Source organism: Desmodus rotundus, chromosome 12, assembly GCF_022682495.2.
Source record: "Desmodus rotundus isolate HL8 chromosome 12, HLdesRot8A.1, whole genome shotgun sequence".
In the NCBI taxonomy this organism is placed as follows: domain Eukaryota; kingdom Metazoa; phylum Chordata; class Mammalia; order Chiroptera; family Phyllostomidae; genus Desmodus; species Desmodus rotundus.
Genome location: NC_071398.1, coordinates 46365752 through 46392583, shown reverse-complemented (window position 1 = coordinate 46392583; position 26832 = coordinate 46365752). Strand labels below are relative to the sequence as shown.

The 26832-nt window shown below is 50.5% G+C and overlaps 1 protein-coding gene across 7 annotated transcripts in view; it reads right to left on the bottom strand.

Annotated features, from left to right (window-relative positions):
- The window catches only part of MYH14 (myosin heavy chain 14), a 79676-nt gene extending 63748 nt beyond the window's left edge, over window positions 1–15928 (bottom strand). For 2 of the 7 annotated variants that reach the window (XM_045200255.2, XM_053914890.1), the window contains exons 1-2: window positions 7557–7606; window positions 2230–2640 (exon numbers count right to left, since the gene is read on the bottom strand). In XM_045200255.2, the coding sequence (XP_045056190.2) occupies window positions 2230–2637 (408 nt within the window). In that variant the 5' untranslated portion in view covers window positions 2638–2640; window positions 7557–7606. Of the gene's footprint in view, window positions 1–2229; window positions 2641–4779; window positions 4912–5227; window positions 5369–5907; window positions 6067–7556; window positions 7607–15792 lie in introns of those variants that run through there. The other 5 variants (XM_045200251.3, XM_045200254.3, XM_053914889.2 and 2 more) reach the window with 5 other exon arrangements.
- Window positions 15929–26832: the final 10904 nt, after the last annotated feature.

Sequence of the window (26832 nt, the reverse complement as noted above, 5' to 3'; positions counted from 1 at the left end):
TGTCCCAGCCCAGGGGACTCTGAAGGTAGACCCGCCGGGTCCAGCTCAGCCCCGTGACTCTACCCAGTCTCAGTGTCCTCCTTGAGAAACCAGGAACGGACACTCCCCACTTCATTACAGAGGCTGTGGGTATTAAGGGAGATAAAGAACAAAAACCAGCGGGCCCTAGGCGGGGCCCATAAAGGCTCTCCAAATATGGGTCCTGAGACTCCCAGGTAGCCATCCCACCTGGGAGCTAAGAGCTCGCTCAAACTTCGAAGCCACGTCAGCCCGGGTTTCTAGCTATGTGACTTTATGCAAGGGATGTGTCCTGTCTGAGCCTCAGTCTCCAGCCCTGGAAAATGGGGCCTTTCACCCACCACCTAGAAGGATGCTAAAAATGAAGGCCCACAGTGCATCTCCCAGTGTCCCCCAGAGCAAGGCGCACCACGGTGCTCAACAACCGGGCGCCCTGCCCTGACTGGTGTGGCTCAGTGGGTTGGGCATCCTCCCACAAAGTAAAGGTCGCCGGTTCGATTCCCGATCAGGGCACAGGCCTAGGTTGCGGGTTCCGTCCCTGGTTGGGGCATATGAGAGGCAACCACACACTGATATTTCTCTCCTTCTCTTTATCCCTCCCCCCTCCCTAAAAATAAATAAATAAAGTCTTTTAAAACATTAAAAAAAAAAAAAACCAATCGCTTTGCCTTTTAGGCTTTTAGTTTGGCATTTTTAAGATTTTTTTTTTCCTTGAGGCCAATTTAAACGAGCAAGGCAGTGAGACTCCAGGCCTCTGAGCTGGTGTTTGGAGCATAATTCCGGGGCCAGCTGCCCGCGTTCAAATCCTGGCAGGACTCCTTCATGTTTCTGTGACCCGGGACCCAAGTCACTTAACATTCCTGAATATCAGGCCATAACAAGAGTCGCAGGCCTAGAGGTGAGCTGATATCCCACGTGCAGCACTTAGAAGAGTGCCTGGAACATTGTGAGTGCTCAATAAATATTTGCTAGCCACCCGCCATTATTATTTATCATTATTATTGCCAACATTCCTTGTCAATCTCTCTAACCCTGTTTGCTCTTAATAATGCTTTGGCTGCCCATTAGAACCACCCCGGAAGCTTATTAAAAATACCAAATCCCTGCCCTGGCCAAATGACTCAGTTGGTTGGAGTGTCATCCCATACACCAAAAGGTTGCGGGTTCAATCCCCTAGCGGGGCTCGTACAAGTGGCAACTGACTGATGTTTTTCTCTCTCTATAAAATGAATTTTTAAAAATTATACTCCAGTGAGGATTAAAAAACATGCCACGTACCTGGTCACACCCCCAAGAGCCTGATTCAAATGTGTTGCAATGGAACGCAGGTGTTGGTATTTTCAAAAAAAATTCCCCAGATAATCCTACCATGAAGGCAGAGTTAAGGAACGCTCTCCTATTTCTTTCATTTGCGGTAAAGATTATATAGCGTGAGAGACATTGCATGCTTAACAGAGACGAGGCCACCACACTCAACCTCCCCATCGCCAATCCCGTCTCAATCTTCAGAAGCACCAAAAGCTGGACTGCCTGGGTCTGCCATGTCCAACCGTGTGACCTTGGTCGAGGAACTTGACCTTTCTGCACCTCAGTTTCCTTATCTGTAAAATGCTTTATAGTTGTGAAAGTGTATAGACACAATGTATAATCTTTCTGTAAGCTCTGTGTTCTCGTTAGTTTTTGTAATCTCTTCAAAGTAAAGGATTATTTAATTATAATCTGCTATGATAATTTTTTCACCCACCCCCAGGAGACAATATATTTTAGAGTGCCTAGTATATGCTTAATAAATGTGAGTTTGTATTGTTATTCAGTCTCTCTGGGCGCCCGTTTCCTTTTAGATAAAATGGGGATAATGACAGACTCTACTCGGGTAAGGTAAGAGGAAATGAATTAACACACGGAAGCATTTGCACAGAGCCTGGCACGTGGTTTCCCACACTCAGTGGTTCTCACTATTATTATTACAGTCCCATAACCCTTCTCAAAACACGCTGGATGCATTAATCTACCATATAATATTGCGGGGCACCCCCAGCGGTGTCCGAGGCAGTCCTGGTAACCCAATAATTTATCATTTGTCACCTAAGTGTGGGAACAGTCACACGAGGTGGGATGGAGATAATACACAGCCTCACGCTCATTCTCTCAGGATGCTGACCCCTAGCCCCCCATCACGCACACCGCCCTCCCGGTCGGGAGGCCACTCACATAGATGAGGCCAGAGTAGTACCGCTCGCGGAGGTTGTGCAGCACCGAGGCCTCGTTGAGGCACGTCAGCTCGGCCATGTCCTCAGCCTTGCTGAACTTGGGTGGGTTCATGCGCTGGATCTGGTCCCGGGGCAAGCGCAGCCGTCGCCCACTCTCCGCCAGCTCCACCTCCGCCTCTTCCTCGCCCTCATCCAGCAGCGCCGCCGCCTCGAACCCGTGCAGCTCCGAAGGCACCCACACCAGGCGCCGTGCGGTCCACTCCACCTGCGGGGAGGTGCCCGAGCCTCCAGGTCCCGCACCCACGCCCGGCCCCAGGGGTGCGAACAGGAACGGCTGGGCCGCCTCGGGCACCGGGCCCGGCCTGGGGGGCACCTTCCTCCTGGGCATGGTCATGGTCACCGCTGCCATGGTCTGCAGGGGAAGAGAAGACAATGGAGGTCAAGTGCGGCTCCATCCCTGCCCCAAACGCCCCAGGCCAGTCCCTACTGCCTTTCTTCACCAGACCTCTTTTTTTCATGTCATTCATTCACCTCTCCATCCATTCATTCTTTCAATAATTATGTAATAAGCCAGGCAGTGAGCCAGGCACTCGCTGTTGGAGGTCCTGATCATACAGCAATGGACAAGCCAGAAAAAGACCCCCGCTTCATGAGGCCTTTCCAGTCTAGTCCTGGGCTGTCCAATATGAAGCCAGCGCACCGTGTGGCTACCGGTCACTTGAAATGTGGCAAGTGGGCCCTGACCAGCGTGGCTGAGTTGGTTGGATGGTCGTCCTGTAAACTAAAAGGTCGTGGGTTTGATTCCCAGTCAGGGCCCAGGTTGTGGATATATTCACCCGGTTCGGGTGAGTGTGAGATGTTTCTCTCCCTCTCTCCCTCCCTCTCTCTCTCTCTATAATCAGGGAAGAAAGAAGGAAAAGAAAGAAAGGAAGGGAGGAAGGGAGGAAGGGAGGAAGGGAGGAAGGGAGGAAGGAAGGAAGGAAGGAAGGAAGGAAGGAAGGAAGGAAGGAAGGAAGGAAGAAAGAAAGAAAGAAAGAAAGAAAGAAAGAAAGAAAGAAAGAAAGGAAGAAAGAAAGAAAGAAAAAGAAAGACAGATAAGTGTGGCAAGTGGGACTGAGGAATAAACTTTAATTATATTCAACGTTAATTAAATGTAAATATAAATAGCCCCGTGTGGCTATTGGGCACTTGGAATGAAGACTACGAATGGAGGCGGTTCTAGGTTTAAGATACACACTAGATTTCTAGTTGATGGCATACTGCAATCATATTTCGGACACATCGAGTTAATAAAATGGAGCATTGACATTTTTACTTTTAAAAAATTTAATGTGGCTACTAGAAAAATTTAAATTATACATTCGGCATGCATTATGTTTCTATTGAATAGTGCTGCTGTAATGCCAGGAGACAGATGAAAAGATAAATAATTACATAGCATGTTAAATGATGAGAAATGCCAAGGAGAAAAAGAAGGCAGGGAACGGTGGATCTTAGGGTTGAGGGGTGTTGCAGTTTTAATTGGAGTGGCCAGGGAAGGCTTCTCTGATGTGGCATTTGAAAAAAGACCTGAGGGAAAGGAAGGGAGCAAACCATGGGAATGTCGGAGGAAACTATTCCAGGGCTGGGAGAACAGCCAGTGCAAAGGCCCTGAGGCAAGAGAGTACCTGTATGTCTGTGGCTTTGTGAGAGGCCAGGGAGGCTGGAGTCTAGGGATGGAAGGAGAGAAGGTGGTAGGTGAGGTGACGCTGGGGACAAAAGGGGCCAGATTAGGTCATGATGAGGAACTTGACCTCTTAGATGGGAGCCCTTAAGGGTGTCGACCTAATGTCTGTCACTCAGGTATCCAGACCACCTGTGGTCTACCCCATGCCTGCAGAGCAGACTCGAATCTCCTTCCTCAGTTAACAGGGCCCTCCTTCCCTGTGACCGGGCTTCCCCGTCTGTATAATGTGGAGACTGGCCCATTCATTCACTCCTCCATTCAGTCACCCTTCCCCGAGGCCATGGAGCCTGGGGACCCTGACTTGAGCAGAAAGGGCCCCACCTGGCGGAGCTCGTGGTCTGGAGTGATCCACTTCTCTCAGACCAACCCAACCTGAGCTGTGAGCTGTAATGGAGGCACTGGGTGAGCCAAAACGTACTAAGCCCCTCCCCGCCCTCAAAGGGGCCACAGACCAGTAGTGAACACAACACAGCAGTTCCAAAACAGCCTAAGCACCATCAGGAAAAATATGCTCCCTGCCCCTCCTTACGCCCTGCTCCTGAAGAAGGAGGCTGAACTCTTTTTCCACTGCCTCAGACATCCGCGGGAACACCCTAACATTCCTGTCTCCCCCACCTTAGTGCTACTGCCTCTGGCCTCCAGGGCCCCCGCCCCAGCTCCCACATGCCTCTGGAGAAGTCCCTCCAACCACTCAGCTCCTCTTGAGGCATTCCCAGGTCTGGTCCCATCAGGCTCTTATCTTTCCTGCAGAGCCTTTCCCCGCCAGAAACCTGCCTCCAGACCACACACAGGTCCCACTGCCTCCTGGACCCTCTCCTCACACACCCAGCGCCAGCAGCCCACGGTGACGCTTGCTCCTGATGCTCTCGGCCTCAAACCCTGGGCCGCTGCCCTCAGACGGCAGGGTTCTACCACCAGCGGATGGCGTTTCGCCACCTCCCAGGCCCCAAATTGCCCAGGCTCGCCCCAGGCCTCCTGTGTGGCCTGGGTCCACCCAGAGCCCGGCCCGGTCCCTAGGACTTTACCCCCATGCACCATACCCCACCCCACCCACTTCCTCTCCAGCCTTCGGCCTTTGACCAGGAAGGGTTTGGGAGTTTTTGCAATCACCCAGTCCTATGTTTTCCCCTTCCTAGAGCCAGGAGCCCAGACCCCATGCTCTCCTCCTCCAGACTCAGGAGCCCAGGCCCCCAGCACCCTAATCTTCCAGGTACAAGGAATCTGAACCCTCGGCTGCCTCCTCCCTCAGCCCCACCAGTTCAGGCCCCCTCACCTCACTGCAGCCAGGCTAGAGGTGAGGATGCCTGGGGACTGATTCTGAGCACTGACAACGGCAGGCAGCCCCACCCTCTTCAGCCAGCAGGAACGCCTCTGCCTGAGCTCATTACTGTCACCGGGGCAGGTGAAAGCACCTGCCCTGGGAGGGGCAGAGACTGCCGGACTGGAAAAGGAAAAGGAGCCAGGGATCCGCCCCTGGGGCAAGGGTTGGGGCCATTGGCAACCAGCCTTCTGACCTCAGCAGAGTGCTAGTACTCAGGAGTCCCCTCCGCCCCCAGACTCAGAAATCTGGGCTCCCAACCCCCTCCTCCCTCAGACCCAGAAGTCTAAAACCCCAGGCCCCTCTTCCTCAGACCCAGGAACCAGGCCCCCAGTCCCCTCCAGGATTCTGGACCCCCAGTCCCTCCTCCCTCAGACCCAGGATTCCAGACCCCCCGCCCCTGGTCCAACAGACCCAGGAGTCGCTGCCCCCAGACCCGGAGTCCTGGCCCGAGTGCCTTTCTCCCTCAAGACTTAAAAAGAGTTCCGGCTCCCATCGCCGTCCCTACTCAGACTGGGATTCCTGGCCCCCAACCCCCTTCCTCGGATCCAGGAATCCGAGCTCCCAACCCACATTTCCCCGAGACCCAAGCGCCTGGGTTGCCGCCCCTTTATCCCGAAGATCCTCCGCACTACCTGGGGGCGCCGGTCGGTGCAGGAAGCGGGAAGATGGGGAGGGGGCACAGGATTCCCCGGTCTCCTTCAGAGCTCTCAGGTGCGGCTACCTCCACGGTCCAGCGCGAGGCGGGGCCACGTCGCGTCACCAGGAGGGAGCCTGGCTCTGATGTCACCCAGCACCTGCCTGGCTTGGGAAGGGGGCGGGTCCTGGAGCTGCAAGCCTAGGACCGGAGGATGCGGGGAGGCGGGGACGAGCCGGTAGCCAGGTGGGCGGCAGAGGCAGCCGCGGCGCCTGGAGCCCCTCCTTCCGGCGGGTAAAAGGTCAGGCGCCCCCTGAGGAGAGGGCTGAGGTCTCCCGGGTTTGAATCCCGCTCAAGCTGTCTGGGCCTCAGCTTTCCTGTCCGTGAATTTCGGTTAGTGAAATAGATAAAACACTGTGGGAGAAGGAGCCCAGCGCGGGGCTTATTAAATAAGCAATGCCTCGTGACATTATTTAATCTGTCTGAGCCTCAGTGTCCCCAGCCCAGGACATGGGACAGCACAACCTACAGAGGGTACTAGGAGTGCCAACGAGGGCGACAGAGCGCTACCCTGGCCTCGGGAGCTTCAGTCTTCTCACGGGTGAAGTGAGGCCTAAAGAGCGGTAAGTGCGCCTACTATGTGCTCGGTGTTTTCTGCTGTCAGAACAACTCTCCGAGTTTGAACTCGTAAAGTGATCTCAGAGAAACACGGCGAGATGCGGATGATGAGCACCTCTGTTTCTCCGAGGGAAACCGAGGCACGGCGAGGCGAAGTCACGCGCTCAAGGTCCCACAGTCCATAAGAGGCAGAGCGGGGTTCAAGCCTGGATCGTTTTCTGCCGTTATAAAGAGGGGTTTGGGGGAGAACGTGAGGTATTAGGTTCTCAAAGATGTTAATTTTCTCCGCTCCTTTGGTAACTCTCTCGAACCACACACCCCCCCCCCCGCCCCATCTAAGCCGCAGGGACCCCAGCCTTCTTGAGTGCACTACTGGGGAGGGGGGAGAAAAGGGCTCAGGAACCCAGCACACAGTTGGTCTCCGAAGTGTGACCCTCAGCTCCGTCCCCCTGCAGTCACCACCTCTGTCCAGCCTCGGGGTTCCCCTGTCAAATGGGTACAATAGAGCCCCCTTCGAGTTCGCGTAATTCAAGGACATTATTTAGTTCCAAACACAAAAGCGCCCGAGTGCACCGTGGGCGCTCACATCGGTCTCTCCCCACGCGTCTGCCTCTGCCAGTCCTGACCCGTATCTCTGGTCCGCAGTTTTTACAAGAGACAACAGAGACGCTGTCATCTGGGGGCGGGGGACGGAAGGCGATGACTCAGGTGTTAAAGCGTGTGAGGTCCCGAAGCGAGCCTCAGTTTCCCCATCTACGGAATCGGCCCGGGGCCGCCAGCGAGGACCCCGACCCGGCCTCGCACACAGTAGGGACTCGGATTGGGGGGAGTATAGACGCCCCGCCTGGCCCCCCCCACCCCGTGCGGGGCTGTCCCGCAGCACGCCCAAGGTGAGTGTCGCTGTCACCACTCCTGCCCCTGCGCTCACGCAGGCCTCCGGGGCCCCGTTTGCAGCCCCGAGGCCCCAGCCTCCCAGGCCCCAGCCTTGCTCCGCCGCCTCCGGCGGGCGGCGAGCCCCGGGGCACTCACCGGCTTCCAGGGCTGTCCCGAGGCTTCGGCCTGAGGAGAAAGAGGGGCGGGCCCGTCCGGAAATCCCCGCCCACACGAGCGCGGCAGGGACCAATCGGCCTCCGCTGCGGCAAGCTACGGCCCCGCCCATAGGGGGGTGCGCCGCCAATCAAGAGAAGCACCTGGCAGAAGGAGCCAATCAGAAGTTGTCGGAGTGTGCCAGCCGTGGGAAAAGAACCGCGCCAGAGCTCGGAGCTAGGCGGTACCGTTGTGGGCGGGACCCGAGGCCTGACGGGCAGCGAGTTCGACCAATGGCCAGGCGCGGGGGGCGGCCTGGGGCGGGAGGCCCAAGGGACCAGGGTGAATGGGCAGCTTTGTACGCGAGGAATGAATGGGGGCCTTTGTGAGGGCCCGCGTGGGGGGGGGGCGGCTGGAGGCCGGAATGCCTGGGTCCCCGGGGAGCTGACGGGCAGGAGAGACGGGAGAGAGAATTCACTGTTGTCGAACACCGACCGCGTACCAGGCACTCTCCCAGGCTCTCACCCACAGGGGAGGTGTGGGCGATACTGTCAGTAATAATGACCACGTACGGAGAACCCTATATATGCCAGGAGCTGGGCTAAGCGCTTTACCTGCATGATCGCATTTAATCCTTACAACTAGCGTTTGGAATCGGTGTTATTAAGATCTTCATCTTCCAGATGAGGTAAACCGAAGCTTGGAAAGAGGGTGTTAATTGCGGAAAGTCACAGAGCTGGCAAGTGGCAGAACAAGAACTGGGATCTCGCTCAATTTGACTCCAGAATTTCTGCTCTTAACCACTATGCTACATCCAAATGTTGGTTAATGCTTCCCAACTTACAAATGGAAAAACTGAAACGACTTCCCAAAGTCACAAAGAAAAGGCTCTGCTGAACCCTGAGGTGCTGACCACGTCTAAAGCTAACCTGTTGCTGGTGAGCCGTGCACCATTGGTCTTTGAGCTGTATCCCCATTTTACAGGTGTACCCAGAGGCTGCAAGAGGGCCAAGCAGCTGGAATGGGAGCTGGGAGCTGCATGTCAATCAAGCCCCAGCCAGCCTGGGTGCCCGGCTCTGCTGCTTACCAGCTGTGTGGGCTTGGTTCAGTTGCTGGCCTTTTTTGAGATCGCATTTATTTCTGCATCTATAAAAGGAGGAGGATGGCCTCTCTGCCTCCACTCTGACAATCCCCCAAACACACAGACTGTCTCCTGCCAATGGGATCCTGTTAAACTTTATTCTGACTTCTCTCCAACTCTATTTAGAATCTTTCTCGACTCCATCTCAGAGGAAAAGCCGATGTCCACACCATGGTCCACAAAGCCCTGCACGATGTGACCTATCCCCAGATACCTCCACCCCTGGGGGTCTGTCCCTTTCATTGGGCTCCAGCCACACTGGCCTTCTGGCCCTTCCTCAATTCCTCAAACACTCCCAGGCATGGGCCGGGCTCAGGGCCTTTGCATTTGCTCTTCCTTCTACCAGGAATGCTCTTCCCCCAGGATGCATGGCTACATCCTTCTCACATTGTCAGGTCTGCTCCGATGTCACCTCCTTCACGAGGCCTTTTCTGGCCATTCTATAGGAAGTTCCCCTGGTCACTCTCTCTCCCTATGACCCTGCTCTGTTTTAGCTCGTGACTCTTGCAGAGTTTGCTTTTTTGTTTATCTGTTTATCGTCTGTTTCCCCCACCAAAATGTAAGTCCCGTGAGGGCACGAATCTTTGATTTGGTCCATGCTGGAACTTCAGGGCCTAGCATACAGTAGGTGCTCAATAAGTGTTTGTCGAATCAATACTAACAAGTTTTTTGTATCGTGTGAATTCAATGAGTCAATGCATACAGAGTCGATGCATTGGGAAAAGGCAAAATAAACAGGGAATGATGATGATGATTATTATCGTTGTTAGTTATTGCCCTAAAACCAGCCTTCTGATAGCATGCAGGAGGGAAACAAGGGAGAAAGTCCAGAACAAGGGAAAGAGCCAGAGAAGGGAAAAGGTTGAAAGGTAAGTGATGGGGAATGAAGAGACAGCAGGAGAGGCTGGAGCTGCGTAGAGGGCAGACAGAGGTGCAAGCATCCAGCTCCTAGCTCATTTGCTTGGCAATGGAAAAGACAAGTCCTTGTGGGCAAGCAGCATTGAAATTGCCATGGCACTGCCCACTACTTTGCAAATGGGGGAACTGAGGTCCAGGGAGGCGAGGACCTTTCTGAGGGCATCTGCAGCGATAATACAGCTCATGTTTATGAGACCTGATTATGTGCTGGGCACACGACTGTCATTATCTCGATGCAACCTCATGTCAACCTCATGTCAGTGGGTCATTACACCACTTTATAGGCCAGCAATGTGCCCAGGTTCTCCTGGCTGCTTCTGGTGGCAGATCTGGGCTCAGACTGCAGTGAGTTAGACCCCTGAGTCTGTGTTCTTAACCAAGACTGAGCTGAGGGCACCTGTTACTCTGGCAGAGTGTCCTCCATGGAAGTCTTCTGCAGGGAGGATAATGGGAGCCTTCTCTCTTTTAAGATATGTTTATTGATTTTAAAGGGAAAGGAGAGGCTGGTGTGGCTCAGTGGATTGAACACCAGCCTTTGAACTGAAGGGTCGTGGGTTTGATTCCTGGTCAGGGTACATGCCTGGGTTGAGGGCCAGGTCCCTGGTTGGGGGTGTGTGAGAGGCAACTGATTGATGTTTCTCTCCCTCTCTTTCTCCCTCCCTTCCCCTCTCTCTGAAAATAAATAAATAAAATCTTTTTAAAAAATAAAGAGAGAGGAAGGGAGAGAGAGAGAGAGAGAGCACAATGTGAGAAAGGAGAAATGCCTATTGGTTGCCTCCCATACACACCCCTACCAGGGATCAAACCCCCAACCTAAGTATGTGCCCTGACATGGAATCGAACCCCCAACCTTTTGGCGTATGGGACGACGCTCCAACCAACTGAGACACACAGGCCAGGGCACAGCTGCAGTTCATTGAGTGTCGACTGTGTGCTGGACATTGTGTCCTTTGTCTGTATTAACTCACTGTTTGGATTCTCTCAATAATATCATTAGATCAATACTTTTATTATCTCTATTCAACTTATAGAAAACTGAGACTCAGATAGATAAAATTTTCACATGCCTGAAGGCACCAGGGAAGAGTGTGGACTGGGACACAACCAACATTTCAACAGGAGAGAAAGCTCTGGCACCCACATTCTAGCCATATTCTGCCTGGTAACTGGTGATGTCATCAACCCTACTTAGGGTTAAATCTACTTGGCAACTAGTGATGTCATCATTCCCACCAAGGGTCTAAACTGGAGATGTCATTAATTCTGCGCAGTCTCTGGGGTAGTTTATGATATCACTGAATGATACTATTAAGCTTTCTTTCACTGAGGGTGTTCTATGAGCTGGACGCCTGTACTAAGCACTCTAATAGTTGTTATTTATTGACTGCCTAGTATACACCAGGCACAGTTCTAAGCCCCAAATATGTATTAAACCCAATAACTATAAGTGGCAGGGACTACTGTCATACCCAATTTACAGATGAGTACATCGAGGGAAAGCTGCCCAAGGTTGCACAGTTAGGAAGTATCAGAGTCTGAATTTGAACCCAGGCACTCTCTGCCACCAGAGCTCAGGTCATGGATCACTGTACAAAACCCCCAGAGTGGCAGAGACCCAAGAAACAGAAATTCAGAAGGAGGCGCTCGGCGAACTTAGAGCCTCCCCTCTGTCCTCCATCCAAGTCTGCCAGAGAGAGGATGCCTCGACTATGCACCCATTTCCTCCTCCCGGGCCCTGGAACTGTCCGCATTAAATCGTGAGCCCCTGGCTGCCAGCGGCCAGGTCTGATTCCTCTGTGGGTCCTGAGGGTGCAGCATAAGCTCTGAAACTCAGAAAGGGGGGTGGATGGAATATTAGGATGGATGTGGGGGGTGAGGGGGGAATGAGAATGTGGGAGAACTCACAGATCCCAGAGAAAGAGAGGGGTTCCTGACAGCTGACACAGCCCTGTTCTTCTAGAGTCGTCACTACCTTATTATGCAGCATCTGAGTAATGGGTAGCACAGGGTGTGGGGGGAAAGCCAGGGGGCAGCCAAGTTCATGTGCTAGAATAAAACCTTGGTGCTCCACCCTGGCTGGTGTAGCTCAGTGGATTGAGCATGGGCTTATGAACCAAGGGGTCACCTGTTTGATTCCCAGTCAGGGCACATGCCTAGGTTGTGGGCCAGGTCCCCAGTAGGGGGCGCATGAGAGGCGACCACACATTGATGTTTCTCTCCCTCTCTTTCTCTTTCCCTTCCCTTCTCTCTAAAAATAAATAATTAAAAACTTTGGTGCTTAGAGAGGGGGAGATGGGAGAGCCAGAGAGGAGCTGTTTAATGGAAGGGAGTTTGGGGAGATTTTTGAACAAGAAAATAATTGGGGGAGCAGCTTCTGTGCCTGCATGGTTTAAGGGGCTCAAGTCTTAACAGAGAGGGGCAAAGAGCATGCTGAGTGTCACTGTGGGTCCCAACTGCGATCCTGCCTCGGCATTCTCTCTGTGGCAAAGATTTGAGTAGTTACAGCATTTTCTTTTTGGTCGCTGAGCGGTTGTTTTCTTGCATGCGACTAAGAGCTGGAGCTGGTTCTGAGACAAGAGCAAGCCAGCACCTCGTGTGGGTCTCAGATGAGTGGCGAGCTCCGTTCTGCAATGATCAACAGGTATTTAGTGCACACGACATGCCAGGCCTTGCTCTAGACCAGGAGTCAGGAAATAGGTTTTGTAAAAAGCCAGACACGAAACAGTTCAGCTTCGAGGGCAAGATGGTCTCTGTTGTAACTACTCTACTCGCCATCGATAACGTGTAAGTGAATGGGTATGGTGGCGTTCCAATAAAACTTTACGCAAACAGGAGGTGGACCCGATCCCGAAGCTGAGGAGCTGGAGGGAACAAAGACGATCCCAGCCCTCACAGAACTCAGCTATAATCTCTGCCTACACAGCAGGCAGAGGGAACTCATTCCACCTAAGTGAAGCCCACCTGCTCTGGGCTTGCTGAGAGTTCAAGCAAAGCCCTCATCCTTTGCCTCCTGTCTACCTTCACCTGCCAAACCTCTTCCTCTTGAATACTCTGCTCCAGTCGCACCGACTCTCCGGTTTCTGTTTTCTATAGCGCTTGTAATCTGCCAACATCCTCTACCATTTATTTATTTACTGTGTTTGTTATTTATCGTCTGTCTCTCTTTGACAACAGAATGTCAGCCCTAGAGAGGGTGGGGACTCGGCTTCATATACTGCTCTGTGCCCAGCACCTGGGACAGTTCCTTGCACACAGTGAGCACTCTGTAAATCTCTGTCGGGTGAGTGAAATGTAAACAAACCCTTTAGGAAATTCTGCTCAACCTGGGAGAATGACGGGGAACTTTTACTTCCTCATGACTTATACTTGCCGCTGGCATTTCTAAAATGACAGGCATTACCTTCTAATCAGGAAGGGTGAAAAGGCCACTCGAGCTATTCATAATTTTTTGTATCCTTATCCAGGAGTGTTATTGTCATCGCTTTTAGAAAGAGAGGAAGGGAGAGACAGAAATTTCAGTGCAAGAGAGAAACACGGATCAGCTGCCTCCTGTACCCAGTCGGCCCAAGGATCGAACCCACAATCCTTCAATCACTGGAGGATACTCCAACCAACTGAATCACACCAGCCAGGGTCACCCAAGCTATTTTTAAAACATTATGTTCTTTCTGAAGTAAAACGATTTTAATTACACAAGGTGGAAACATTCAAATAAGGGGGTAGCACCGACCTTGACCGGCACCTTCCTTCTCACCTCCCCTTCCAGGTGTACCCCTGATAATATTTTGCTGTGGATTCTTCCAAAAACATGTACTATTTCTTTATATCAGATGACAGTCTGTAAGCCATATCCGGCCCTCTGACTGTGTTTGTAAATAAAGCTTTATTGGCACACAGCCGAGGTCATTCATTTGTCTATGTAGCATCTATGACTACTTTCACACTAAAAGGCAAGTTGAGGAGCTATGATAGAGACCATATGAAGTTCAAAGCTGAAAATAGAATTTGAGACTTTACAGGAAAAGTTTACCAACCTCTGATTTATATACAGTAAGTCCTCATTTAACGCAGTCAACAGGTTCTGAGGCTTTACGCGAAACAATGCACAGGAAACCAACTTTACCATAAGCTGATGGATAGAAACAAGAGTTTTCTACGGCACCTCACCAGTGAAGCAGCATAGAGCACGGCAGTGCTGCTAGAGGACCCGCTGAAGTAAACAAGCGACTGAAAAGTATTCCCGATGACTTCTTGTGTTTAGGAAATAGGATAATACTTGATCTATTGAACTGTGGCTTACTTTTCTTACTAAGCAATATGTCTTGGGAAACTTTCCATACCCCTATATTTAAATTTACCATAGTCTTTTTACCTTAGTATTCCATAGCCCCAGTCTGTAGTTCCTCTGAACCCTCTCCTGCTGGAGCTTTTGTTTTTTATAAAATTTTTTTAATTTTAATAATTTTTAAAAATAATTTTTTTATTTTAAAGATTTTATTTATTTTTAGAGAGAGGAAGAGGGAGGGAGAGAAACATCAATGTGTGGTTGCCTCTTGAGCGCTCCCTACTGGGGACCTGGCCCACAACCCAGGCATGTGCCCTGACGGGGAATCAAACCTGGGACCTTTTGGTTCACAGGCCGGCATTCAATCCACTGAGCCACACCAGCCAGGGCTGATGGAGCTTTTAGTGGTTTCCATTTGTCACCTTTACAAATGACAGCCCAGTGAACACCCTTCTTTCTACTCCCTCATGTGTGCAGAGAGATATTGCTGGGCCAAAGACCATAACGCAATTAAGATTTTAATAGATGTTGCCAAAGTACCACCCACAGCAATACTAGTTTCCTTTTTAGGAAAAAAGAAAAAGAAACCAATCCAACCAAGTATTTATTATACACAGCTGTTCTGTGAAAGGGTCCACCCCTTGACGAGGTTCACCCATAATTTTCTGACCCCAGGGTGCACAGTGGACTTTCTCAGTCCTCTGGGCTGGCTGTTCCCTTCTCCAACTTTCTCCACCTGGTGGAACGCTGCTGGGACCCCAACGTCCACCTTAGATAATGGGACAGGGGTTTTTGTGACATTAACTACGCACTTATCCTGTGTCCCAGCAACCCCATTTCCCCGTAGGAACCCACAGGAAAGGTTGACACAGGTGGCCTACAAGGGCATGTCTGAAGGTACACAGGGCGGCATGGCGCGGGAGTGGGGACACAGAGACCACCATGAGACCTGTTACTTGGGGACAGGGCAAGTTAAGGGAGTGGATTCCCCATGGTGTTATAGAAGCAGGAAATCAGAGTTACATAGCGGAACCTAGAGAGATCCTAAAAACGTAACGTTGAGGAGGAGAAGTAGGAAAGAAACTAGCTCAATAGCACAAATGGAAAGATACCATTGATATCCTTTGTATCAATTTTGAAGATAGATTTCCACGAAGCAGCCCTGCCTGGTCTGCAGGTGTTTATCCCTGCCCAAGGTTGCATGGATGTTAAACGTGCTGGGTTTGTCCATGGGGTGCCAGGGAGGGAACAGGAATAAGCCAGACATTTAAAGGGCAAAGGGAAAAAAAAAAAGAAGAAGCAAAACAGAGCATGCACAAACTGATAGAGACATGAACTGAAAATACGACGCAACTCTATGAGCCTAACTACACTCCCTACAAAATGATACACCTTTGGGGGGTCATCTCTTCTTGGAGGTCTCCCCCCACCTGCCACTCCCTCCCCAGTCATAATCTGTCACTCCCTGGGCTCAGTTCCCACCAAAGCCTTCTGCTGCCATCATTAAAGCTCAAGTTCACTCGATTGAGACCCTGTCCACCCTTGTCTTTCCAGCCATAGCAGGAGTATTTTGGGGACAGGGAACAGAGTCTGTGCCTTAATTTTCCTAATCTGTAGAAGGGGGAGGATGACCAAAGTATCTACCTTAGAGTATTGTTGGAGGGTAAAATCAATCGATTCCTGTTCTGTGCTTAATGCAGTGATGTTTGGCACCTTGCCAACACTCAATAACTATTGGCAATTATTATTATCATGATTATTTTGAGATTAGCCTCAGGACATTAGGCAAGGCCTCCCCCCACCCCTGCCAATGCCTCCTCCTTCAGGGAGCCTTCCATAATTTCTAGCAGGGGACTCTGCTGGCACCTGTGGCCCCTCCACTATAGCCTGCTCACCTGTTGGTGCCCTCCACTGATCTGGGATCTCCTCAAGGGTAAGGGACCAGGGTTGCTTCACCTCCAGTTCCTCAGAACTCAGCAAGTTGCTGGTAGCTGGTGTCCCTTGGGCCTCCAGCACCATCTGCCCACCTGAATAAATCGCAGGCTGGGAACGCAGATAAGGCAGGTGTATAATTAACGAATATATGGTGGCCTGTACATGATAACTGCCTAGTGACAGGGTAGGAACTGCACATGCGGAGAGTCCCTGTCTAGTTTCAACCCACCTCCTGCCTCCTCCTCCCCCGCCCCTCCCCTGCAGTTTCCTCGCGCTCCCAGCCCCCTGGGTCGCACACCTGTCCCAGCACCCACCTCTGAGCCTCAGCCTGAGCCCAGGCAGGGGCTCCTCTTCGGAATGCCCCTCTTCCCCTTCCATTGGACTGCAGGCGGGTGATACAGATGTGCCCACACAATGCCCACGCCCAGCCCACGAGCCTCCCTTCTGCACCCGGTGGCTTTTAACCTTGTCGCAGATCCCTTCCGCGTATGATAAAACCTGCAGATCCTAAGAATAATTTGTTTCTTAAAGTCAGGCTTATCGAGGTTATAATTTATATAATGCATAATTATATAATAGACACATATATCAAGTTTCTAGATGAGGTAAAATCCACCCTTTGTAGTGAAGAGATCTGTGAGTTTTGGCAAACGCCGACAGCCTTGTAACCACCATGGCACTCAGGACCCAGGACAGACCCGTCCGCCCCTGAGATTCCCTGGTCCCCTTCAAAGTTCCTGTTGCCTGCGACGACTCGGGTGGCGCCGCACGCAATAATATGGCCTCAAGATTGCTATGTATCATACATCCACGTCCTTCTCATTAAAAAGAAAACCGAAAGCCCTGGCCGGGTGGTTCAGTTGGTCGGAGCGTCAGCTCAGGGCCTGAGGGTGGCCCGTTAGGCTCAGCCACTGAAAGAGCCTGGACAGCACGCGAGTTGTGTGAGGTAGTTTCTCAGGGAGTCGCCCGTTGGGGGTGAGTGGTGTTCACTAGGCTAACACAGTTTCAAACCTGGCTCCAGGGCCAGGTCTGAGGCCACTCAGCAAAAGTCTCAGTGTTTCCCTGACTGGTGTGGCTCACTGGTTGGGCGTCATCCAGCAAAGCTAACAGGTCACTGGTTAGATTGCCAGTCAGGATACGTGCCTGGGTTGTGGGCCCAGGTGGTTGGGGGTGTGGTAGAGGCAACTCATAGATGTTTCTCTCCCTCCTTCTCTCCCTCCCTTCTCCTCTCTCTAGAAGTAAATAAATAAAAGTTGTTTTGGTTTTTTTTTTTTTAGAGTCTGGCTGGTGTGGCTCAGTGGATTCAGTACCAGCCTGTGAACCAAAGTGTCGCTGGTTCGATTCCCAGGCAGGGCACATGCCTGGGTTGTGGTACAGGTCCCCAGTATGGGGCGCTTGAGAGGCAACCACACATTGATGTTTCTCTCCCTCCCTCCCTTCCCCTCTCTCTAAAAATAAATAAAATATTAAAAAATATTTTAATTAAGAAGAAAAAATGTTTTAATCCCAGAACTTTTCCCAAGGTGGCTGTATTCATTTTCTGTAGCTGCTCTAACAACTTACCACAATCTTAGTGGCTTGAAAGAGCACAAATTTATCTTACAGTCCTGGAGGGCAGATGTCTGAAACAGGTGTTAGGGGGCTAAAGTCAGGGTGTGAGCAGAAGTTTCCATCCCTTTTGCAGCTTCTGGAGGCTGCCCTCCTTCCTCGGCTCACAGCAACGTCACTGCAACCTCTGCTTCCACCGTCCCATCTCCTTCCCCGACTGGGACCCCTTGGCCTTCCTCCTACAAAGACCATGGTGAGGACATTTTGGCATGTAGGGCCCACCAGCTAGTCCAGGATTCTCTTCCCAACTCGAGATCCATAATTCAATCACATCCGTAAAGTCCTGTTTGCCACGAAAGTTCACGCTCTCAGGGCCCAGGGGCTAGGACGTGGTCATTTTGGGGGGCTACTATGCTGCCTGCCTTTTTAGAAAATATTTTATTTATTTAGAGAGAGGGAAAGGGAGGAAGAAAGAGAGTGAGAAACATCAGTGTGTGAGAGATATCGGTTGCCTCTCCCACGACCCCAACAAGGGTCTTGGCGCACAACCCAGGCATGCGCCTTAAATGGGAATCGAACCAGCAACCCCTGAGTTCACAGGATGGCGCTCAATCCACTGAGCTGCACCAGTCAGGGCTGTGCCTGCCTTTTACATCCCCACCAGCTGTTCTGGTTGCTCCACATCCTTGGCAACATGTAACATTGTCAGTCGCTTTTAATATTAGCCATTGTGATGTGTGTTGTATCTCATTCCGGTTTCAGCTGGCACTTCCCTGATGACTTATGGCATTTTTTTTTCATGCGCTTACTGGCCATTTGTATCTTCTCCTTTGTGAAGCGTCTGTTCAGATCTTTGGTCCGTATTTGAATTGGGTTGTTTGTCTTCTCATTACTGAGTTCCAGGAAGGACGTGTGCCTTTTCTATTTGGCTGATTCAATTCACACTCCCATCATCCACATAGAAAAGTCCCAGTATGCTCCCCTTTCTAATTCTTCTCTTCCTCTCATCTCCTCCCTCTCCTGCCTCCTCCGCAGTCCATGAGGCTTGGTGCCTTAGGGGAAAACAGGGTAAACTTTTACACTTCCTGAGGAGTAGGCTTAGTTTTAGCACCACACTGCCCCCAGCATAGTAGTCACTAGTCACATGAGTACGTTTAAGTAAAAATTATTAAAATTAAGTAAGATTGGCCCTGGCTGGTGTGGCTCAGTGGATTAAGCACCGGACTGCAAAGCAAAGGGTTGCCGGTTTGATTCCCAGTCAGGGCACATGCCTGGGTTGTGGGCGAAGTCCCCAGTTGGAGGCATGTGAGAGGCAACCACACATTGATGTTTCTCTCTTTCTCTCTTTCTCCCTCCCTCCTCCTCTCTCTAAAAATAAATAAATAAAATCTTTAAAAAAATTAAATTAAGTAAGATTGAAAATTCAGTTCCTCAGTCTGGCTTGCACATATCAAGTGCCCAAGAGCCACATGAGGTTGGTGAGGTTGGTGACTTACCATATCTGAAGCACAGATAGGCAACATGTCCATCACGGCAGAAAGTTCTAGAAGCATCTACAGGGACACCAACCTGTCCCTTGCAGTAGTGACTGCCTTTCCTACGATTACGCAGATGTTATTATTGTGCTAGACAACCGCCTTCCCAGTAGGGGTGAGGAAAGGAAGAAATGAAGAAGAGGCGAGAAGGAGAAAAAACCATGAGCCATAGTAATAATTGTCTGGCACTTAGTAAGTACTCGTTACAATTAAAAAAATACCCACATAACCACCATCTAATGAGTATGTACTGAATGCCGAAGATGTTCTTGTCCTTATGATCTGTTTAATCCCAGAGAAATAGAAGGAGCAAGGGAGAACACTCTAGCCAAACCCTTTCTCTTTCCAAGGAGCAGAGGGATTCACTCTTTAAACTCCACACCCCTCGTGGGGCCAGCCATCCCGGAGGGAAATCCCTCCGAGATGGACCAAGCATTTATGCTCAAACAGGGCTCGTTACCTTCCCTGCTAAACCTGCTCCAGTACCTGCATGTCCCCTCAGGTACATGGCCTCTCAGTATGTCCAGTTGCCTAAGTTAGATAACAGTGGCACCTCTGTGGTGGCCTCTCTGTTCCTGGCCCATCCCCCACAGATGGGTCCTCCAGCATGCCCCTCGCCCACGCTGGTCTCTGCCCCAAGCCCAGCTCTCCATCCTAGGGCACCAACTCCCATTCAGGCCTCATCCTGCCCCTCCGGATCCTTATCTCAGCCTCCTCCCAAGTCTCCAGGTTCTCTTCTCTGGCCTGTTCTCACCTGACCCCAGAGGGTCTTTCTAGACTCAGAGCTGATCCTGTGCGTGCCCTGCTCACGCCCTCTTGGTGCTTCTAGGACAATATCCCAGCCCTTCAACTTGGCATTGGAAATGCTCTCTTTCATCTCTGTGTAAGCACAGTTCCCATTACCCAGAATTCCCTCCCCTGGCTCTCCCTGGTGAACTCCTACTCATCCTGCAACACCCAACTCAAATATCCCCTCTTCCAGGAAGACTTAGCTGACTCCCTCAGACAGACCAGTACACACCCTCTGAGCCCCTGACATACCCTGTGACCATGTGGTCACCTACCGGTCTCTCTCAGCTGTGAGTTTCTGACCATTTATCCATCTTCCTTGTGAGAGTGTGACCTCCCAGAGAGAAAAACGTTATTTATCTTAGGGGCCACAACATCTTGGACAGGGCCTGGCACACAGTCCATGCTCAGTAAATGTGTTCTGGGAAAAAACTGATACGTAATAGTGGACACCAAATGAGCCCTGTGTAAGAATAGTAAGTTCGCCCAGAGCCCCTGGGAAGACAGTGTCTCAAGCATGTTTTCAAAGCTAATCTGCTCAGTAATGAGACCTCCTGATGTCATTCCTGGGGGAGGACACTGAGGTGTTCTGCCCACAGCGCTTCACCTCAGTCTAAACATAAGGAGACCATGAAACAAACCCAGACCGAAAGCCGTTCTATAAAATAAATAGCCAGCCCTGGCTGGTGTGGCTCAGTGGATTGAGTGCTGTCTGAGGACCAAAGGGCAGCCAGTTCGATTCCCAGTCAGGGCACATGCCTGGGTTGCGGGCCAGGTCCCCAGTAGGGGGCGCATGACAGGCAACCACACATGGATGTTTCTCTCCCTCTCTTTCTCCTTCCCTTCCCCCCTCTGTAAAAGTTAATAAATATAATCTTAAAAAAAAAAACAAAACAAAATAAGTAGCCAGGATTTCTCAATTTTGCCAATGTGGAAACAGACTCAGAAACAGTAGAGATGTGTTTTTCCACAGTTCCAGAGGCCAGAAGCCCAAGGTCAAGGCATCAGCAAGGCCACATTCCCACTGAGCCCTGTAGGACAGAATCATCCTCGCCTCTTCCTAGCCTCTGCAGGTTGCTGACAGTCTCTGCCGCATCTCGGCTTCCGACCACATCACCCCAGTCTCTACCTCTGGGACCCCGTTGCATTGTCCCTCTGCATGTCTGTGTCTTCTTGTGAGCACACTGGCCGTGTTGGATTAGGGGCCGACTCTGCTCCGGTACGAGCTCATCTTAATTAATTCCATCCGTGAGGACCCTCTTTCCAAGTCAGGTCACATTCTGAGGTCCTGGGGGTTAGGACTTCAACATATCCTTTTGAGAGCCCATAATTTAACCCCTAACCCAAAGCAGGGACGGGGGACAGGAAGTGGTGGGGTGCGCAGCTGCTCCCTCAGATCGGGTGGCCTGGGAAGGCCTCTCTGTGGAGGGGCCGCTCGCGTGGCAGCCTGAAAGACAGGTGTTGACAATGCTCTCCTGTGAGAAACGAACTTGAATTTCATCGCCTGGAATTTATGGCATTTCCCTTGGCATCTCAGAGGTGTCTAATCTGTTTTTCTTTCCCCTGATCATTTCCTGGTTTGAAACCGGTGAGATTAAGAAGGAGTAGGGCCATGAGGCGTGGTTCTCATAAGAACCTGAGAATTTTTCCGCCTGTCGGATTCACTCCGTCAGCGGCTCTGAGAAGTCCCAACAGCTGTGAGGCTGAGAAGCCCTCAGGCCTGCTTCCAGCCAGAGGCTGGGGGCCTCTAGTGTGTGCCGGATGTCCAGCTCTCACAGCCAACACCCCTGCCAGCTTTATCGCCACGAACACGCACACGAAAGGAGGCTCCCGGGGTCACTATTCTCACTTCTAACACCGTAGATTAGTTCTTCCCATTCTACCATAATGTATCTGCGTAGTTCTGTGCCAGGGAATGTGCCTCTTCACCTTGCATAGCGGGGGGTGGGGAGGGTCTGCAAACCACAGCCAGGGTGGGGGTATATCCAGCCTGTTACCTGTTTCTTATTTTTAAATGTTTATTTATTTTAAGAGAGAGGGGAAGGGAGGGAGAAAGAGGAAACATCAATGTGTGGTTGCCTCTTGCACGCCCCCTACTGGGGACCTGGCCCACAACCCAGGCATGTGCCCTGACTGGGAATCCAACCAGCGACCCCTTGGTTCGCAGGCGGACACTCAGTCCACTGAGCCACCCCAGCCAGGGCCCAGTTTGTATAACTAAAGTTTTGTGGAGATGCAGCCATGCTATTCATTTCCTGTTGTCAATCACTCTGCATGCTACAGGGTTGCGGCAGAGGTGATATGACCCAGAAAGTTGAGAATATTTTCTATCTGGCCCTTAGCAAAGTTTGTCAGCCCCTGCTGGATGACACTCCAGTGCAAATACAACACGGTTTATTCATCCAACTGTGAATGGGTATTTGTGAAGTTTCCGGTTTGATTACAGTAGGGCCAGTAAGAACATTCTAGTATGGGAGCTGCTAACATTTTTCTCATCACATTAGATAGATGATTCTCAGCAGGAAGCAATTGTGCCACTTAGAGGGCATTTGCAGTGTCTGGAGACCATGTGGGTTGTTGCTACAGTCTTCATGTTTGTGCCCCTCTCCCAAATTTAAATGTTGAAAGCTTGATGCCCAAGGCGAAGGTATTAGGAGCTGGGACCTTTGGGAGGTGATTATGTCACAAAGGTGTAGCCCTCCTGATTGGGATTTGTGACCTTATAAAAGAGACCCTGCAGCCCTGGTGTGGCTCAGTGGATGGAGTGCTGGCCTGTGAACCAAAATGTCACCTGTTTGATTCCCAGCCAGGGCACATGCCTGGGTTGCAGGCCAGGTCCCCAGTAGGGGGCGTGCGAGAAGCAACCACACATCGATGTTTCTCTCCCTCTCTTTCTTCCTCCCTCCTCCTCTCTAAAAACAAATAAATATGAATGAATGAGCTCAGTGGTTGCAACAGAGACCATATGGTCTTCAAAGCCAAAAATATTTACTGTCTGGCTCTTTACAGAAAAAGTTTGCCAACCTCTGGCAAACTACTATGAAAACCTTACATTTTTCTGAATGGTTGCTATATGCTGTATGCATGGTTTTCGCTGCACTTTTTAAAAATTTTTATCTTCACCATGACCTTTGAGATCATGGGTATCCATGTTATAGATGAGGAAATGGAGGTTCAGAGAGGTGACATCATTTTCCCAAGGTCACACGGCAAGGGAGGGAGGGGCAAAGCACAGAGTACGCTTGGCTTTGCCCCTTGCATTTTTCACTTTGTAACACCCCTTGGAGAGGGTTCCATCTGTAATCGCGTACATCAGTCACACTTGTTTATCTGACAGCCACCTCCTGATGAACATCTAGGGTGTTTCCCCCTCTGCTATGATGAGCCCTAAAATAAATATTCTTGTGCTTACTTCTTGCAGCTTACACACAAGTGTTATCTGAAGGCTAAATTCCTAGACGTGGAGTGGCTGGGTCGAAGGGCTTGTGCCAGGTAATGACTTCCGCATGGCATTGAGTTCACCAGAAAGGTGGGAAGGAGAGAACGGGTGGGCATTCCAGGTGAAGGACCTGCATGGACAAGGGTTTGGAGGTGTGAGTCAGGCTGTGCTGAGTGCTGGAGTCTACGCAGCAAACGTGATAAGTGATAAGTGATACAGGGAGAGTGTGGCCAGGTTCTCACACGCCAGGCTGAGCTCTGTTCTGGAGACACGAGGGAGCCGTGGCAGGGCTGTGAGCAGAGGACAGGCTGGGTCAGCTCTGGGGCGCTGGAGGGAATGGCCTGGAGTGAGGAGGCTGGAGTCCGGGAGGCCAAGGGCGAGGGTGGGGCGAGGGGCAGAGGAGGGGACAAGGGCTGAGACCTCTTCTGCGAGCAGAATTCCCAGAGATCAAACAGGACACCACCTGCTGCTTCCAGCTCATGTTTGAAGGACAACGTCTGTGTGCCGAGGACTTAAATTCATCATCCCATTTGCCCCGACTACAAAAGTGTGGTAGATCTACCAACACGTCCGCACTTCAACGCGGAGGCTCGGGGAGGGGATGTGCCCTGGGTCACACAGCTCCTAAGGAGCCGAGCATCTGACCCCACAACTCATAGTCTTTTGTTTGTTTTACTTATTTAAAATCATGGGTTGTTTTTTGTTTGTTTGTTTGTTTTGGGGGGGGACAGGCCCTGGCTGTGTAGCTCAGTTGGTTAAAGTGCCGGCTTGATATACCAAGGTTGTGGGTTCGATCCCCAGTCAGGGAACATGAAGACTCAACCAAGGAATGCATAAACAAGTGGAACAATAAATCAATCTCTCAATCTCTCTTTATCTCTCTCTCTCAAACCAATAAGTAAAAAAGAAATTTAAAAAATTGTAGGTATAGTTCACATACAATAAAATTCACCATTTTAAGATGGCAACTCAGCAGCTTTAAGTACATTCGCAGTGCTGTGTGACAAGCACCACCATCTAATTGCAGAGCATTTTCACCCCCGGAAGAAACCTGTGCACTCTCAGTCCCCTGGGGCAGCCTGGAGCTGAGGTCTGAGCTGAGGTGGTGGAGTGCCCCTAGGGCAGGTGACAGAGTCCAGAGGAAGCTGACAGGTGGGTGTGACAGGACTGGGAGCCCCAGCCCCACCCTGCAGGTATGAGTCACTAAACTAGGGGAGAAGTGCCCCAGGAGACAGGTCGTGGGCCCTACTCTGCCTTGGGCAGAGGCCCAGGCCCAGGCCAGATGTGAGAGTGTGCCTGTGTGTGTACTGCTTACTTAACAGCTGCACATTATTTGTTTTTTAAAGGTTTCGTGCAGTGAAATGTAACGCACACCTTGAAATGGACATAACATGTTATGCACAAGCAACCAAAGTGTCCATCCATAGATAAACCGATAAACACCACGTGATCCGCCCATCCAATGGAATAATGTTACTCGGCCTTAAGAAGGCAGGAGATGCTGACTCGGGCTACCACGCGGAAGGACATTATGTTGCGGGAAAGCAGACAGTCACAGAAACACAATTTCACGGAGGGGAGGTACTCGGCGCAGTTGGATTCATAGAGACAGAAAGTACAATATTGAATGCCAGGGGCTGAGGGGAGGGAGAAGCGGGAGTTGGTGTTTGATGGGGACAGAGTCTCACTTTTGTAAGAAGAAAAACGTTCTGGAGACAAACGCCACTGATAGCTGCTCAACAACCTGAATGTACTTAGTGCACTGCTCTGTACAGTACAACTAAAAATGATTAAAACGCCCCTGGTTGGTGTGGCTCAGTGGATTGAGCACTGGACTGGGAACCAAAGGGTTGCTGGTTTGATTCCCAGTCAGGGCACATGCCTGGGTTGCAAGCCAGGTCCCCAGTAGGGGGCACATGAGAGGCAACCACACATTGATGTTTCTCTCCCTCTCTTTCTCCCTCCCTTCCCCTCTCTAAAAATAAATAATAAAATTAAAATAACTAATTTTTCAATTATAGTTGACATACAATATTACATCAGTTTCAGGTCCACAGCACAGTAATTAGACATTAACGCGACTTACAGAGTGATTCCCCAATAAGCCTAGTACCCACCTGACACTGCACATAGTTATTACAATATTACTGACTATACTCCCTGTGCTGTACTTTACATCCCCGTGACTATTGCATAACCCCCAATTTGTACTTCTTAATCCCTTCCTCTTTTTCACCCATTCCTCCAACCCTCCTCCCACCTGGCAACCACCGAAATGTTCTGTGTACCTATGAGTTTGTTTCTGTTTTATCTGTTTGTTTGTTTTGTTAGATTCCACAGCTAAGTGAGATCACATGGTGTTTGTCTTTTTCTGTCTGACATATTTCCCTGAGCATAATGCCCTCCCGGTGCATTCATGTTGTTGCAGATGACAAGACTTCATTCTTTTTTATGGCTGAGTAAATTCCATTTCTTCCTTACCCATTGGTCAGATCCATTCTGCTTGTTGGGTGCACAGTTTAGCCTGTTGTTTCCAGGGCTGCATAGTGCCCGCCCTGCGCACCACGGGCACCTCCCCCCGGCCCTCCCCCGGGGATGGACGGCAGGCTGCCTTGGACACCGCACCACCACCGCCATAAACTATACCGTGAAGAACATCCTTGTCCCTGAGGGGAGGGGTGACAACTTCTTCAGCCTCTTCATCAAAAAGAGGGGGATTGCCAGGCCATGAAATCTGCAGATACTTAATTTAACTAAGTTTTACCAAGTTGCACTTTAACGCGGCTGCTCATCAGAGAAATAAAACCGGTTCTGCTTCCTGATTCTTCCTGCCTCACACCTGGACCTGAGGCTTTGGAGCTTAGAAGTTGAGGAATTTACAGTCTTTGTTTTCCCTCCCATTCTGACAACTCCTCCTTAGGTCACTGCATTAGTTATTATGAACTAATAATAACTAGGGCTAATTGTGAGAAAGGTAGGCAGGAGAGCAGGAATCCAAGGATGAGACTTTCTTAGGTGGGGGAGAAGGGAGAATTTCAGTCGGGTGTGCGCGCCCCCTTGTGGTCTAAGCATCCCTTACACTCCCCCACAACCATTAATTGTCTGCTAATTTATTTACATCTAAATTCAAGTGACATTTATTGGACACCATCTATGCGCTATGACCAGCGATGTCCAGTTGAAAACACATGTAATTTTAAACTTTCTGCTAGCCAAGTTAAAAGTGTTGTGTTTGTTTTTTTTTAAAGAAAGCCTTGGCCGGGTAGCTCAGTTAGATCATCCTCATACGCCAAGGTCCCGGGTTTGATCCCTGCTCAGGGTGCATGTAAGAATCAACCAGTGAATGCACCAATAAATGGAACAACAAATCAATGTTTCTCTCTCACATCGATGTTTCTCTCGTTTTTCTAAAACTAAATAAAATCTTCTAAGAATTAAGAATGATAAATTGTGATAAGTGAAAAGGATGAGTTAGAGTTGATGGCAAACTACGGCTGAGAATGGCTTTTATGTTTCTAAATGGTTGAAAAAAGTCCAAAGACTATTTTACTTTGGGACATGTTAAAATTATTTGAGATTCAAATTTCAGTATCATTTCCGTATCGTTTGTGGCTGCTTTCCTGCTCGTACCTTGGAGGAGTTGCTATTGAAGCAAAAAAAAAGAGTTAGGAGGTATTTGGGAAAATTAG